The 17,515-nt window shown below is 40.1% G+C and overlaps 2 protein-coding genes across 2 annotated transcripts in view; one reads left to right on the top strand and one right to left on the bottom strand.

Moving 5' to 3' along the window:
- LOC110155615 (formin-1-like) overlaps positions 1-5,564 on the bottom strand; it is a 47,185-nt gene extending 41,621 nt beyond the window's left edge. Inside the window, exon 1 of the mRNA XM_055155022.1 lies at positions 4,184-5,564. Within this exon, the coding sequence (XP_055010997.1) occupies positions 4,184-5,564 (1,381 nt within the window). The remainder of the gene's footprint in view (positions 1-4,183) is intronic.
- Positions 5,565-8,510: 2,946 nt separating this feature from the next.
- Positions 8,511-17,515, top strand: part of LOC110155404 (ryanodine receptor 3-like) — a 150,488-nt gene continuing 141,483 nt past the window's right edge. Inside the window, exon 1 of the mRNA XM_055155013.1 lies at positions 8,511-8,558. Within this exon, the coding sequence (XP_055010988.1) occupies positions 8,511-8,558 (48 nt within the window). The remainder of the gene's footprint in view (positions 8,559-17,515) is intronic.

The raw sequence follows: 17,515 nt of genomic DNA, 5'->3' as shown, positions 1-17,515 counted from the left end.
AAAGTGAAAAGGTAAGCCTATTTACCTTATTACATTTTGTGGTTGGCTGCAATATAACATTTCTAACAAATGAAATAACACTAAGCAATAAGAAAGTATGTTATTAAAAACAGCATTCCTTCTATAAAAATAAACAGCCAGTCTTTTCCCTGCTGAATGCTGTGCTGTTTTGGCAGACTCCTCTTCATTATGTGAATAGAGCTGGCCCTTGTGCTCTCAGTACACAACAGAGCTGCATGGCAGTGCACTCTGTTTGAGTGACAGTTTTCAGGAGGAAAAGGTCCGTGATGGAGTCCTATCCTGATAAGTTTCAGATGACCCCTTTGGCTAATGTGATTATAGTGAGGCCTGCCGTATGTTAGACAATAATAAAGTATAAGTCATGTGAGAGAGGGAGCTAATGTTGGTGTTTTTAGGCTATGTTCATACCTATAGCACAGACAGGAAATTACCAACATGGGTATCATTTTGAGTATTTGGTATACAATTACTTTTTTTGGTACATGAATGCATTTTAGAGAAAAATATTTGTGATTTTTGCTTACTTTATACAATAATTAATTTTAAATAACTGCATCTGCACTCATAACCATATTTTTTAAGAGCAGTGGTAGCAAAATAGTAGAAGTAGTTGTAACTGTATTTGTAGCAGCAGAAGCGATGAAGTACAATATATTGAAAAGAAAATATAGGTGATAAAAGATAATACTGTGTTATGAAAAAAAAACAAAAACAAATGTTCCCTACTAATACAAAGAAAAAGTACCAATAATTAGGGATGTAACAATAACCAAAATATCATGATATCGTATCGTCAAAAGTCTCACAATAATATCGTGGGCTGTCACAATATATCGAATTACCAGTTCCTTTGCTTAAATGCATTGTTTTATAGTAGCAATATCTTATAAACATTAGAAACTACATATCCCATGATTCATTTCAGTGCAGACAACATGAAGAAATATGTTTTTTTACCTGAATTCTTGAGGTTATGACGGAAATAATTCACACCAAAATCTTGTCAAGGTATTTTAAAAGCAAAAAAGCGTCCTATCTACAATTACATTAGCCTCTTGAAAATATCGTAATAAATATCGTACCGTGAGATGCATATCGTGATGATATTGTACCATGAGATTTTGATATCGTTACATCCCTACTCATAATAAATACTGACCTCAAAAATATTGTTGAAGCTTTCATATATTGAACAATAACTCGAAATAGTAATTGTACTTACAGGCCTAGCAACAGCAGCTGATTTACAGTTATAACAGTTGTAATAGAAACCAAATTGTGTGTATCTTGTTGGTATTAGTAAGAATCATATTGTAACTTAAGAATTGTTTTTCTTTCTTGGGCACTATCTGCAATTACTGTTCCCATCTGCACATTAACAACAGACAGCAGACCCCTGGTTTCCATCTGACAGCGTAGATAAAAGTGATGGTAATAATGAGATGCAGGTTTGACCGAGCATAAAGGGCCCAGGTGGTTTCATTCACACTGACCCTCTCAGCTCTCCCGCCTGGACCCTGTGACCATCATTTATCAGCATTAAAACCTAGAACACAGTCAATTATCAGGCTGCAAGCTGAGCCGGTAAACAGGGGAAAGATTTAGACTCATGTATAATTAATGCTTAGCTGCGAAACAGTAAACACCTCGCTCTGTTGATTCGCAAACACAGTCCAATGGCTCATGTTCTAATCTAAAGTCTTATTAAAGATGCACATATTTAAATTTGCACTCTGTAACTTTCTGGTGGAGGGTTCGCCACCTGCTTGTCCTTATGGAAATGTTATTGCTTTGTCTAGAATGTCCCACAGTATGGCATTAAATGTATCTATTTCCATCAAGACAAATCTGCAATGCGTTCAGGCCAAGTTGCATTTCAGATCTATGGAGAGGTGAGCTCACTTTCTGTGGGAATGCATGTATTCGAGTTTAATGCCATACTGTGAAACTTCATGAAAAGCAGTGATATCTCCATGGAAACAATCAGCCATGATGACACTGTTCTATAAGACGTTTACAGATTCAGTTTTAACTTTTTCATTGGTCTCATAGTTTGGGAGCGTCTCTGCTGAAAACAAGATCTCTCTCAATCAGTTGGTTAAATGGGTGACTGTCCATCCTCAGAGCCGCCTGGACTCCCTGTACTCCAGACAGTTACAGAGAATGTCCCAGAGGATTTTAAAAGACGTGCAACATCCACTACACTCAGAGTTTCAGCTGCTTCCCTCAGAGGCTGTTAGCTCCAAGATCTAGAATGAATAGCTTTAAAAGGAGCTTCGTTCCAGCTCCTATCGTACTTATGAATAAATTGCAATCTATCAATAATCTATCTATTAATTTTAGTATGTTAGTCTTGAAAAATCACGTGTTTTTATGTATATTTAATATTTATTGTGATTTTTGTCAAGTGTGATGGATGAATTTAAATAATTGCTTAAACCTACTCTGCACTCGAGCACTGTAACACTTTATTTTTGTAATTGTGTTTATTGTACATAATGTGGATGAATGAAATGTGAAATGTGAGACCAGCCTACCAAATCTGCAAAACAAATTTACCTATGGGTACGAACAAAGCAACAATCTTGTGGCAGCCAGACCCCTTACCAGAAAAGTTACACAGTGCACTGTTAAGCTACAATATTACTTTATCTCTCAGGATGTTTTTCTACCTTATAGTATGTCATATTCAAATCCAGCAAATCATCTATTTGCTAGTAACATTTGCATATTCATTTTGCATAATTTTGCATAGATGCCCAGTGCAGTGAACAGGGAAAACATAGAGTAGTAATAGAAGTAGTAGCATTAATAGTGTTTGGTAGTAATAGGGACACTTTTCTGGAGGAGGGTCCTTTAAATGCTCATCTCCAGGGAGATTTTATTGCTTTGTCTGGAATGTTTCACATTCTAAACCTTTCTATCTTCATGGAGATCAAACCAGACAGGTCAGATCTATGGAAAGGCGACTCGGCTCACATCACAATGATTTTCTCTGGTATTTTTGAGCTATAAAACCATCTGTAATTTACTGTGGAACATTTCTAGTAGAGTAATGTCTTATCCAAACAAACAAACAGGTGACATAGTGCACCAAAAAGTTACACAGTGCACCTTTAATAGGCACACAATATAATGCCGGGTCTTGTAGACCATTCCAAATATCAGAAATGACAGCTGTGCCTGTTGATACTGTTTATATACTCAAAGTGCTATTGGCCTTTCTTTAATATACCTGTGATTAGATAAGGGACAAACGCAATGAGATCATGAGGCTAAGGTACAACAATTATCCATTGGCTGCTATGAGACAGAGGGCCGTCTGTTTGCTGCTGCAGATTAAAGTAAAGACTGTGTTTCACGGCCTAAAGAGGAAAATTAACCAATTTAAAAGAAGCTAATGCAATGAGTATGTGCAGCAGGCATACTTGAAATGGCATCAAGATGGACTAGCTGAAAGTGATCAGTAAATAAATGAATATTATAGCTCACAAAAGAGGTTAAAAGGTCAACTTGAATATACAGGCAGAAAGAATTTCGGCTACCAAAAGCAAGCATTTGGAGCTCTCAGGCCTTGTTATTGGTACATTTCTTGTGATCTGAGAAGGATTTGCTGCCTGAAAGAAGAACATGGGGTCACTTCGTCTAATTCAGCAATGCTTGAGTTGCCACTACCCCTGCTTAGGTCAACTATGACTTTGATCACCCACTAATCCTTGCAGCTCTATTGTGGCACAGACAGAGTTAAAACTGACCATCGGTGAAACTATTCCCAAGCCCTGGCTGCCTCTTGTGCTACACTGTTGGGTAGTTTTTAATTTGATCACAAGTCAAAATCCAGTAGTGCGGCACATCCTCTTACAAAACATGTCTAAGTATTAGTAATTCCTTTGTTTTTTGGAAAAATTCAGACTGGAGTGATACAAGCTCTGCGCATAAAAGCTTGTGACTTTGACACTAGTTCAAAATTACACTTCGGTAATCACGCTATCTTTGACAGAAATTCTCCAAAGGTTTTTTGAAATACAGTGAATCTGACAGAACAGATGATGAAAGCAATGGCAACATCAAACTACAGTGTTCAAATATGAATCTGTGCGCTTAAAGAGAAAAGACACAAAGAATTTCAGCTACCAGTTGCATCTGTTCCTGAAAAACTCACCTGTTGTTGTAGACGTACTTGATGAATTCCACTTTGAAGCACTTGGCCTCCTGCTCAGGTTCAAATCCAGGCGCGTTATAGTCCGCTTGTTGCCATTTTTATCGATTACCTCAGTGTAGATCTTGGGATCATCCGCATTGCTGAAGCTGTCCGTGTCCTTGTCTGACAATAGTACTATTCTGTGGTTGAGCTGGGGACTGGTCTGCTTGGAGGACAGAGGGGACAGGACCGGGGACATACTCTGGAGACTGTTGGACGCTGGGAATGACGTGTTGAAGACCCCAGCGAGAGGTGAACAAGGACTCCTTTTAGCGTGTATTTTAACAGGTTCATTTGTATAAGATAGTTGCAGAGAAAGCTTCCTACCACTGTTATAATTTCTATCTTGCGGTCCATTGCTGACACGCTGAACTTTTGCTTCCACGTCTTGCACTTTTGCTTTGACCGTCATCCCCGTGTTGACCGTGTTTTTCTGTTCGGTAGATTTGACCAACAGCTCGCGCTCATTTTCACATAAAGAATCGAGCCTCCTAATTGGCCGCAGGTTGCTTCCACTTTCCCTCCTGTTAAGACCTTCCATCAAGCTGCAAGAGGACGACTGATATCCGAATTCACCGTCACATTCAGAAAAATCATTACAAAAATCCACGTCGGGTTCATAGTTCCGGTTGTCCTCCATGAAATCCATCCAGCGATCCATCTGGAAGTTCTCGTCCGTGGGGAGAATGGGGTTACTGACCGCACTCACGTAGGACCCTGTCACCGGACTGTCAGATGTTTCGGAATGAGAACTATCCACATTTGAAGGTGTTACGATAGAAACCCCATTAGTCACCTTTTGTTTCATCTTTTTATGAAGCATCTCCTCAGCGCTTTCCTGCTTTTTCATTCCTTTCTTAATCTTCTTGGTTTTTGTCATAATTTTCTTATGCTCTGACACGACGGGGTGTTTATTGCTAAGCGTCTGACCATCCAAGTGAACTTCCTGACCTTCTATGTAGTCTTGAAGTTTCCCGTCCTGGTTTCCCATGCTGACCTTGTGCGTACAATCCTTGCAAAGCGATAAGAATTCAGCCAGTAACTGATGGTGCTCCACTGCCAGCCACAGGAGCTCCGCAACTGCCTCCTTTGTTGCCTGGGAATTGCAGAGGACCAGTTCACTCGAGGAATCAGAAGACTGGCCTCTTTGTTTGGACACTCCAGGAACCTCCTCGCTCCGGTCCTCATGGTCATTACTGGTGCTTTCCAACTGGCGGGCGCGACTCGTGTACTTGAAGCCCGGGGCCAGCCTCTTGGGCAGATACGGGCTGACTTTGCAGAACTCTTGAATGCGTGGGTAGAGGAGGAGAACAGAGTGGGTGCCCTCCATAATAGGGGCCATTCTAGTTACGGGGTTTGATTGGAGTGCTCAGGCTTCAGTTTGAGTAACAACACTTGGGCAGGAGAAGTCAGGCTCAGGTAGTTCATCACTGGGCCTGTTTGAAGACTGACACAAGGAGAGAGTGGCATAGAGAATATAATTTAGACTTTGCAGACAGGATAGGGTCAATAAACAGTTAGTGCTGCTAGTCAAGTTTATTGACTGCGTGTGGCATACTAGTGGTATATCACTGGCTTTATAGTAGAAACACACTTCAGTTTTATAAGGCAAAGCAAAAGACACATACAAAATGCAACTGGTTTGATTAAAACATAAACACTATACAGGACGAGACCCTAGACCATCACCATCACAATAACCGCTATATCAACGTCTGTTACCATTGTTGGTATCTCTAATTTTCCTTACCACTGTTGGTATCCGTATGTATTATTGCAATTAAAGTTATGTTACTAAAGTATAACAGTGACTCTTTGTCTGCACTTGTAAAAAGTTCATATAGTTTAATGTAAAATGTCTGAAAAATTTAAAAGAAAGCTCTTTGTGTTAGATTAGAAGAGGTGGGTGGGATTAAATTATTAAAGTTTTCTTTTTCCCACTCCATGCCAGTTTTTTATTTTATTTGATATATTTTGTTGTTGTTGTCGTTGTTATTTCTGCTATGATTTCATTAATGTTATATGTTCCATTGTAAAAGAATGTAAATTTCTTACTTGCCCAAAATAAATACTTTTTTTTTTTTTTTAAGTATTGTTTAATGTATGAAATCTGGAACAATAGTTTTTAGGTTTGAGTATTTATCGTGTGGACATTTTCTTGGCACTATTGGGAATTTTTGGGTTATTTTAATACTATTGTCCATTTAGAATACTACTGCTCTGCTCTTGGGTTATTATCAGTGGAATAAATTCGTTTTTTATCTATATTACTGTTACTATTACTTACTTTATTGTCTATATTTACTTCAGCATATCAAACATATTTGAGAGGAGAATTAACTACTAAACCTGGATTTATTTCATTCCTTCAAGACTTCCAGATTCATGATATTCTCACAAAATTAAATATGACTTCTGAATTCAACAAAGCACTCTTAACTAAAGTAATAATTCTGCATAATACATGTTATAATTGTGCCTTTTCACTGCACATCCTCTATTTCTCAAGCTGTCAGAGAAGCCGGGATGTGACATGGTGATGATACAGTTCTTATGAAAAGCTACTTGAGGTGTTTACAGCCATAACACACTGCAACTGCACCTCCGCTACACAACTTGGCCTTTACCTACGTATTTGGCAATATGTCCAAGTGTTGACATCATAACACAATCTCGTGTGTTACTGTCACCTTGCAATAAGCACGGGCTAGGACTGTCTTAACATCAAGGCTTGCTGATTCATTCGTATTCAAACAGTCACGCAATCAACTATTTACAGTGGCACAATTGGGAAAAGCCACATACGCGCAGTTCTAATACATAATTTAATACAAAATGCAAATCCGCACAGGCTCCTGCACAACGTCCTTTACGTCAACATCCCAAAAGCATTGAGTTAATCACCTGCGGAGATTAATGGACCCTAGTAAAACATAAATATTGACTTACTGCATTTAGTTGCATGAGGATGATGCTTCTGGTCTGTGTGGTGCAGCCTGCCGCCGATCACCGCTGCTGCTTGGCTGGGTTCCCTCTCTTTGACAGACGTGTGCTCGGACCAATCACAGAGCTCAGCGCGGACTCCCTGCTCGCTGATTGGCTCTTTCTCCTTCACATGCTACGTTTTTGAGCCTTTGCAGCTGCCGCTTGCAGGTAGGCCATGTGATGTTCTGCTCACCATAGAGAAACCATATACGCCGGGTCGGTTACTGTATTTTTTCACATTGCGAGACATTCAAACGCCTAATGTTTTGTTTTCGTGTTTTTTTTCGTCAAACCACATAAATTGGCCGTGCTAGGTCACTTTCCAGGACAGTTTTCGCAGAGAAGAGTGACCCCTAGTGGTCAACATGTGAAGATGAAATGGGAATGGGACAGAACAGCAGGTCCAGGCTCATTCTCATCACCACGAGAGGGCAGCATCGTATCAAGGCTAAACAAGCAGTCGTGTTGCGTCTTTTACTGCATTTTTATGGACAAATTTCAAATTTTTTACACCAGTAGGAAAATGCACTGAAACCTCATTGCAATTCATATTTAACACCATTTGGTTTACCACAATAAATAATGTAGTCAAGATCCATATAGAAAGCCTTTACATTATTAATAATGTAGACACAAGATACAAAACCAATGTAGCTATATCCATCCAGAGTTAGATCCATCCATGTGCTGTAATAGATATTTTTCAACACTTTTTCAACACCGAAATTATTATTTTATATTTTAAGATAACTCCCTAATTTAAATTGAATTAATCATCAGACATGACATAGGTTGTGCCTGTAACAGTTTCTTAAAGACCTGTTTAGGGCAGACTTGTGTCGTGAAGTGAGTTTGGACTGCGGCGCGCGCGGACAGGAGCTCTCCGTGGTGCTGATCTAGACTAACGCGTAAAGAGAAATAATTCAGAACTTTGAAGTTCGTGCATGACTCACTCCCTGCACTGAAATAACCCTGTGAGGTAAACAGAGAGATATATCGTCTCTGCTGCGTGAATTTGAATACTGGCGCTTCCCTTGCTGTAATGGTAAGATGTGCCTGTGACGTCGCAGGTCCAGACCGCGCTCGTGCTGTGGGCTCTCTAGTCCTCAGTTGCAGGAGCCCACCGATGCGGACACACCGTGCTCCTCTCCGGGCCGGTCCTGAGCGCTGATCACCGGGTCTGGAGTGACACATGCTGCGGTCCTGTACCCGCTGTACAGCCGTGGATTAGCTTTATGCTAATAGCGACTGGAGAGAGGAGCCAGAGGAGGCTTCCCGAGTCTGAGCAGCCTCCTTCGCAGCCATGGCTGAAGGAGGAGAAGGAGAGGATGAGATCCAGTTTCTCAGAACTGTAAGTACACCTCATGGCACTTAGCGGCTCCAACAGCAGTGTCTTTTAAACGCTCCATGTGTGAAAATTAGCGGTTCTTGTCAGTCATTGTCTTGAGTGATGTTCGTTCATGCCGTATCCCGTGATAACCCGGTGCCTTCTCGTACATCTTAGAGGCAGCATATTGCCCCATTGTTTTGCGCATCAGATAGCTGACAGCTATTGTCTTTTCTGCAGTCTCTTTCCCTCAAAGTTGAAATACTTCAATGCTGATGTTAAACTTACAGCTGTCTGCACATTTACTACCACAGAAGAGTTACAAGGCACTTCATGTTCTGTAAGTTTAATGCAGTATTCACAACATTTCCATACACACATAGTTTAGAGCCTGTGTGGGTTCATATCAGTAACAGTAATCTGTGAATTCACTGCAATCATCAGGTCAGGTATCTGTGTGTAGATACAGGATCATTTAGAAAAGGAAAAAAATAAGATCAAGGCTGTAGGCTGTGTACTTTATGAAGCCTCACTTTTGTGCATTTGCGAAAGGGAGATGAGAGCTGGAGCCCGAGGAGCCGTGTTACTGACAGAGATAGATGGTGACACTTTCTGCTCAGCGATGGAGAAGAGCTTGCACACAGTCATATCATAGCTGCAAATGCGTGTCTGGAATAGATGAGGTTGGAGGTCTTCCAGAGAGACCCCCAGACAGTGGGGGTGTTTGGCTGCACACTGCTTGCTCCGCTCCTCACAGTTCCTCTTTATTGAGCTGATCATATGCACAGACTGTAAACCGTCTATAGGTGTATTATGTTTCCAGTTAGTATTCCAGTCATTAGCGGCCTGTAGAGAGAACGACTGAACGTTGGTATTCCTTGCATGTTTTAGAATCACACAAACCTATCTCAGTCAAATTAAACAGTAATTGGAGTTAGTGCAATTATTAAATCACTAACACTTTTATTTAGGTAACAGAATGTCCTTTGTTGTAAATCTTGTTGTACCTGTAGTTTACTTTAGACCTCTACAAACATGTTCTGAAATACATTGGATTCTTGTAGTTATCAGTTCAGATTTCCATCTTTGCTCACATTTTACTACAAAAAGTTGTTTACAATGTGTACTCCAGATGTATAAAATATAATTGCAATACTTAAAAATCACAATTAGAATTTTTCCCCAAAATTCTGCAGCCCTAAATATTTGAAGTTGCTGAATCTAAAAGGTCAAAGTTTTGAGTTTCTAACAGTTGTTTTAATAAATCCAAAAGTCAGCCATGAGTCACCGCCTGCTCTGAAGAAAATAAAAACTCCTGTCTCCCTGCTGTGTTGTGTACTTCCTGAGGGCTTTGTGTATGCACAGTAATAGCAGTGGTATTTCAAACATACTTTCACTTCTTTTCCTTTACTGTCAATTAGCCCCTCTCAGAGCCAACCTTTTCGGCATAGAGGTCACCGCATCAGTATGACTCCTGCTCCAAAAAAAAACAGCTGACATTTTCTCCCCACATCGTCTTTTTATCCTGGAACTAAAATGCCAGCTATTCATGATCAGCATGGCGAAAGATGTGGATTTGGCTTTCCGCTTGCGCTACTTCTGGGGACATTTTTCGTATTGACGACCGGGGAGAAGTCAGAAAGTGCTGTTGCTTTAAAAGGCGGTTTTAGCAGCTTGTTGCGTCCGTCCACACCAGGAGGCAGCTGTCATGAGTGCAAAGGACTGTGTGTGTGTGTGTGTTTTGAATGCAAATGCAGTCGTAGCCGTGTGGTGCAGTCAGACATGCCATGGCTTAGAGCTCGGTGCAGGAATTATTCATCAACAACCAGGCGGGAGAGCTACTATAGAGGAGGACATGGTCAGAGCACGTGCACACACTTGTCCCAAAAGCAGAACACGTCATCCCTGTGTAATTAAAACAAGTCAAAAGATTATTATTTGTTTTGGAGTATGTTTTGTGGCAGGTCTTGCTGTAGCTCAAACTCATACTTGAACTTCTGGCGTTTTGACATTTCATGACAGTTTGTTTTATTTTTACATGGATTGCTTAGAGTGATTTTTCAGTTTGTTGCTCTGTTTGCAGAATAAAGTCTCTGTAACATTTCTGCAAAAAGGTCAAGGGGAAATGATAATGTATTCTGACTGGTCCAAGTGTTTGAGTGCAAATGTAAACTAAGTTATGAATGAAGAGGGAGGACTCTTTAATGAGACTGTAACTCGTAACATCTTGTGAGCTTTAAGCCGTGTTATAATGTTGTTACCTCATGTTTGTCCCATTTTAAACTCACATTAGTTTAATTTCATGTTTTGTTATTTTCAATATTCAGCTACACAGTTAGAATAATTCTTAATTTTGGTTAATTTACCACATAACACATTGTTCATTTAAATATGCTTTATTTGTTGATTAATTTCAGTTAAATCCATTCATCATACTTACCTGCAGCTCCCCATGGTCCAGACAAAAGATGGAGCGTGCCTCATGTCAGCCATTTTTTAAAGTTTGGAGGAGGTCGTGGGCTGGACCATGTGGCGGGGAGAAATAGTTTAAGTTTTTATTTCATTATTTTTGTTTATTTTGAACACACTGTTTAGTTTATGTTAAGCGTTTTGATTTTAAAAGGGACCTTGGGCCCAGGAAAAGAAATCCTCATTTTGCTTTGAAGAGTGGAACTGATACACACCTGGGGGAGGTACTTCCTGCTGGACGGGGTATAAAAGCAAAGCAGGTGTCAATTGGGAGAAACTTCTCTACAGATGGGTACATGTTTATGTTGCATTTGATTTGAGTTACTTATTTTCTGTTTAGCTGTACTTTCTTTTGTGTTAACTCCAGAAGTATGTTTTAAAATAAATTTTGTCTGGTGAAAGACAACTTTTTGTTATAGTCTAGTCTCCTACTTTGACCACCTTGGGCCAGCTTCCCCACACCTCATCGATACCTGGATTTGTGTTTTGTATCATTCACACGTGTTCGAGTAACTTTTTATTATTAGTCTGTCTAAATCTCCAAAACTCAAAATTTCGGGGCTAAAATTACCCAAATAATTCTAGTGAAGGTGTATGAAGTTTAATAACACAGTGGACCACTTTTTGTATTATCATATCACAAGGTGGACCTGAGTGTTTTCAGTTTAAGAGAAGAACTGTACCTAATATACAGGATCTGAGTGTTAAACATGTGTGAATGAAAGAAAGCACAACTCCAAGTATGTTTTATGAAGAGGAAACAGCATTATAACAGATCTGAAATTAACGCAATGAAAGCCCTTTAAGTTTTACACCAAGCTGCCCGGTATAAAATAGTGCTGCATTGAGTTTAAACATACACATTGTACTTTAACATTCACAGGATCATACGCTTTTGTGTGTACTGTAATGCCTGTATGATCTGTGCGTCTGTATCTCCCGTCCCGTCCAAATGTTGCTTGTTATTAGACCCGAGAAGCCTGATAAAGAAGTTCACAAACTGCCTTTTCTGTAACAACACAAAGTAATTTCCCTGGAGTGGTCACAGAATTACCCCGGTCGGACTGCTGCCTATAAAGCCCGTTCTGTGGTAGGAGGGGGAGAGCGTGTGCATATCTCAGCCATGGCTAATTTGATGTTACAGGAAGAGGAACTGTGCTGATTCAGAGCCAGAAGATTGGGAAAAAAGCCCAGTGCTCTTAAACCCAGGGCCAGGGGTTTGAACGCTATGGAGACGCACCAGTGTTTTATTAGGTGCGCATGCAGTTTTCAGTTTTATTGAACATGAACCTGATTAGGCGTCAGCTGGATGTATTTTTCAATTTGCACAGTGGTGGGTCTGCAATAAGGAGCTTGTAGAGAAGAAGATATTTCATTACAGCAACATGGTTTGGATGGTTCATTAAATAGAAAGTAGGATTGGGTGATATTGAGTATAATGTAGGTTTGGTTTGGTCCTGTAGTCCTGGTTGAGTCTTAGACCAGTCCCGGACCTTCTACATTCTGTTTGAATACAGCAGGGTCTGGAATTGGACCATAGAGCATGAAGTCCAACCAAAGACGCTAATTTGTAACAAGTGTTCCTCAAATGCAGAAGACTCTCGTAACATTCAGAACAAAATATATAACTTCTTTTACCTGAGATCAGTTATTGTTTGGTGCTTCGATCATTGTTGCTGCCACTTAAAGGTGGAATGTGGTGGTGGACCAGCTTGTCTCTATGGTGATGTTGTTTGCCTGGAATGCACCAGAGTATTGCAGAACTATCGGGCATTTTTTTCCTTACAGGTGTTTTTATTTGCTCAAAAATACCTTGAAAATGATGCACTCTTACTGTGAGCAGGGTTGCCTCTCCACAAATCTGACCTTTAACTCGCCCTGTTGCCGTCACCTCCTTGTTCCCATGGCAATAGATAAGTGTAAAGTCACACTGGAGAACATTTTAGGCAAAGCAATAACATATCCATGGAGACAAACAGGTGGCAGACCATTCACCACAAAAGTTATGTAGTGAATCTTTAAATATCTCTTTACACCACATCTTGAAAAATTGTCTTTATTATAGATAAATTAGATGATAGGCTTGAAATACTGAATGTGCATATCCATACTTTAAGAATCTCTATTTTCTGTTTTTCCATCCTCTAACAAAATATTTAGAAATAATTAACCCAAGGAGGGAGAGAACTTGCGATAGCTGTAACTTTTTTCCTCATTTACAAAACCAGGCTTCTTCCTAACACGGACTGTGTGCCCATGCCTCTGCTTCCAGTACTGCAGAGGTGAGTTGGATTCTGGTGATATATTAGCAGTTTGAGTAGGAGTAGACTTTGAAAAGGCCAGACTGGGGCTGTGACTAATGCGTTGTGGCTTGTTTATATGAAGCTGCTGCTGGTTTGCATTCAAGCCATGAGTGCAACACACAGAGTGAATATTCCACATGTGAACAACAGCTCCAAAGCTCTCATTTTATTTTAGTGCAGAGTACCAGTCGTCAATAGCACAGCTCTCTTTGCCTCCTCACCACTCGGAGATCTTTCCTGGCACAGCTGGGTGCATTTTTTGTTCTTTGTTCATTTGTTTTCTTGACCTAGATTTGATTTTCAATCCACATCTTTAATTCTGCAGTGAAAGGGGTGTTGGACCTACCAACAATTCCCTATAACAATCATATATAATATTTCTGCAATGTTATGTAGACGACTGACTGACAGCTCAAGTCACTTTCCCTGCTTTTTTCTTGGCACCTGTTTGTGGGTGGGAAATATTAGTCACTTTTGGAGATGTTGTTGATGTATTAGAAGCAGGAAACACTTGGCAAATTGCATGACTGTTTCTCCAAACCTGCAGCTCTTGGCTTTATTCCTGTATGTCAAAATAACTTACAGAAACACAAATAGTTAGACAACTTTATAACTGGAGGGTACAGAGCCTTCCCATACTTTCAGCTCAAGTCATATAGATGCTGAGTAAAGCAGAGTGAAAGACAATGTAAATGATATCACTGTATACCTCTCTCACTTTTATTCAGTTCATTTATATGAAGCAGTCCCAGTCTTCATTAGTTCGCTGCTACACCTTTAATTGGCAATGCTCTGTGCAAATGTTTATCATGATGAACACTGCGACAATATTGCAGCAGCGGTGTGTGGCGTTATGTTGGTTCTTATTACCTGCATTGTGCTGTCAGATCAGATTGCAGAATACTGAAGGAAAGAAACTAATGATGAAGTGTCATGTGTAATGTGATGTGTAGGAGGCAGGAACAAATAACAAATGGTACAAGACTGTACCACTTTAACAGCTTCAGATTAAGATATTGTGCTTCTCCTTAGACTGTCGTGTTTGGACGTTCATAGAAGAGAAATATGAAATGAAAATTACATCTTTACCTGAAAGAAAAATATGCAATTTGGATACAAAAGAGGCTAAGAGAATAGGATGAAGAGGACAGGGGTAAATTGAGGCAAATATTCTTGAGTTGCCTCGATACAAAAATGTTACACTTGATTTAGATTCTAAGGCAAAGGTTTGATTCTTGAACTAGATATGAGATTTTGATAACCCAATTATGATTTTAAAAAAGCTCTTTCTTCATAAAATCAAATGCAGTTGTCAACCTTAAAAATATAGTAACGTAAATTCCATTCCTCTTCATGGCATTTTCTTATTAACTACTTTCAATCTCTCCTCACTGATTGCCGACAGGACAAGATCTGTTTACAATAATTAGACAGCAAATTCTGGATATTATGTCTTTAATGGAGCATTATTAATCTCTGGACGACCCTCTCCAAAGGTTAATGAGAAGAATGCGCATAAACACCCGCTTTAATTATCTTTCATTCATAATATTATCAGATAAGCGCTCAATCCCTTCTCCCAAGCTCCACTGTTTCTCCTTCCTATCCCCTGAACTATTTATACTAGCTCCGCCCCTTCCTGTGTCACTTGCCCCGTGCATAATTGGAGATTAGTGTGAAATGATTCTCAGTGATGGGAATAGCGGAGGGGCACATGGTGGTTCTGGGTGACACTGTGGAAGGCCTCTCTCTAATGTTGTTATGATGAGCGCTGATGTCGTTTCATGCTTGGCTTAAAAAAAGTAATAGCGGCGTTTCATCTGTAAGCAAGAGGCGTGCCGAGCAGAATGTGGCAGATTGGAGCTGCGCCGTGATTTCTTTAAAGTTATCTGGTTGATCTTTTGACAGATGTTTTGAGCAGATGTAGTAGAGTACCTATGTCATGCATGTTTATCTGACTTTATCATACTAATCCAAGCAGTGGTGGAAGGAGTAGTCTGAAATCCACATCTGACTTTACATCATGTTTTATACTACTACTACTGCTACATGTACTACTATTACTACTGCTACTACTGCTACTACTGCTTTTAACACCGAGTACTAATAATTCCGTACTAATACTATCACAATGAATTAGAAATCGATCAATATGGGTTTTTTTATGATTGAAATTTGATCATATCATCGAGTACAAGGTCTCCCTCTTCACCCACCAGTGCATCCACAATCCCCCCAGCACCTTAAGGAACTCCTCACTCCCCAGACCCCCTCACGCAAACTTCTGCTCTGCATCCACCAACACTCTCCAACCCCCCAGAACCAAACTCTGCACCGTGGGTGATTGGGCCTTTTTCACTGCAGCTCCAGGGCTCTGGGATGCTCTCCCTGACCACCTGAGAGCCCCACAGTCCACTTCTGTTTTTAAAAGAAATCTTAAAATGTATCTTTTTACCAAATTCTTTTGTTAATTGTATTTTATTGGTTCCATGTTGTTCTTGATGCACTTTTATGCTGATGCACTTTGATTCATTGTTTTTTACCTGTAGCACTTTGAGATTATTTTATGTAAAGTGCAATATAAAAACTGTATTATTTTTACTATATTTTCATGGCCGATGCTGAGACTAGTTGTTCCAGAGAAACCAATTGCCGAAAAGCTCAAAAATAAGATATTTTTGGGCCTTTATGTAAGGCCAATTTTGTTTATTTTTCTCAAATGATGCTATTTAAACTTTCTACAAACTCACTTACAGCACCTATTTGCCAGAAACATTTAAGAAAACAGTGTGGTCTCACTTTGTGCAGTTATATTATTGTATTAAAGTGTGTATTTTTTAGGCAGCAGATTGACCAAAACAAAATAACCAGTGATACCTGATACGATGAAGGTCTAAATAATATTGGCCTATTTCTACAATTAATCTTATTAGGTTACCATTACTGGATGACAACATTTTAGTGTTCATCCTCTGATCCAATAACCAGGCTGGCGCCACCTAGTGCCTCTGCTCAATTTCATTGAGAAAAGCTTAATATACCAGTTAGCCCTGTTAGCGGCACTTTGCATATGTCACGACCAAATAGCGGCGACTGGTTAAATAAAAAAGTATCTGCCTGTCATCGAGCGAACAAATCCTAATGCTGCGAGATCAGGGGCCAGTTTCCACAAAGTGAAACTGGGTGATGAATCAGGCTACTGCTCCAAAGGTACCAATCCCAGTCCCACAGGTGAATATTATTGTTGTGTCATTGGGCAAAACACTTAACCTGCCTCACCCCCAGTGTCAGCGTACACCGGTGTATGAATGTGTGTGTGAATGGGTGAGTGGCTCTTTGATATAAAGTACTTCCAGTGCCTTGAAGGTGAAAAAGCGCTGTATAAAAGTGACCATTGGCCATTTTACTGCTTTTATTGCAATCCCAGTTTCCACCGTAACTACAACTTTTTCTGCGTTTACATTCAGTACTACTACTTTTGGCCAGAGTGTGATGCAGTTCAGATACTTTGGAGTCCAATAAAAATCTTCCCTCTGCATTTCTCATAAAAACATTTTGCAGTTCACCTCTTTATCCACGGCAGTATCGATTTCTCTGCTTCTCTTTTCCATTTACAATTTCAATTTCAGAACTGGACTGGGAGAAAAGTGCCTTACTGTGAGTTGGTGGTGTTGCAGATGACGGACAGATAAGACTCTGGCTGATGCAGAGAGAGGGAGGAGAGACACAGGCAGCATAGTGCAGCACAGACGCAGTAATGAGCTATTGATCGGGCCACCAAATGAAGAAATTTCCCCAGTAATGTCGCTGGCATGCAGTAAGCAGGCCTGATTGATCTGCTGTTTTAGACACGATGAATATTTAAACATTGTGCATGGAGCCCTGACACTAAAGCACATATTTCTCTGGGCTAAGATCACAGATATTTAGGGCTGCACAAACACACGCAGTATAACATGTTTACACTATTATGCAACGCTTCACATCCCTTTCTTCTGTTTCATTACACAATCTTCTGATCTATGTTACAATGTTGTAGCCAAGCTGGCGCTACCTAGTGCCTCCACTTAATTTACATTTCTCTCCAACGCTCAGGAATCAGAATGCACTAAACGGTTTGCAAGAACCCCGGAAATTGTAGACCGCACACCGGCCAATCAGCAAATAGCCGTGAAACCATGATGTCAAACTCAAGTCTGTCTGGGACCT

The sequence above is a fragment of the Boleophthalmus pectinirostris genome, unplaced genomic scaffold, assembly GCF_026225935.1.
Source record: "Boleophthalmus pectinirostris isolate CB_2022bp ecotype Guang Dong unplaced genomic scaffold, ASM2622593v1 HiC_scaffold_10, whole genome shotgun sequence".
Taxonomy (NCBI): Eukaryota; Metazoa; Chordata; class Actinopteri; order Gobiiformes; family Gobiidae; genus Boleophthalmus; species Boleophthalmus pectinirostris.
Note: the sequence above shows the minus strand (reverse complement) of the source record. Positions and strands in the feature narration are given on the sequence as shown.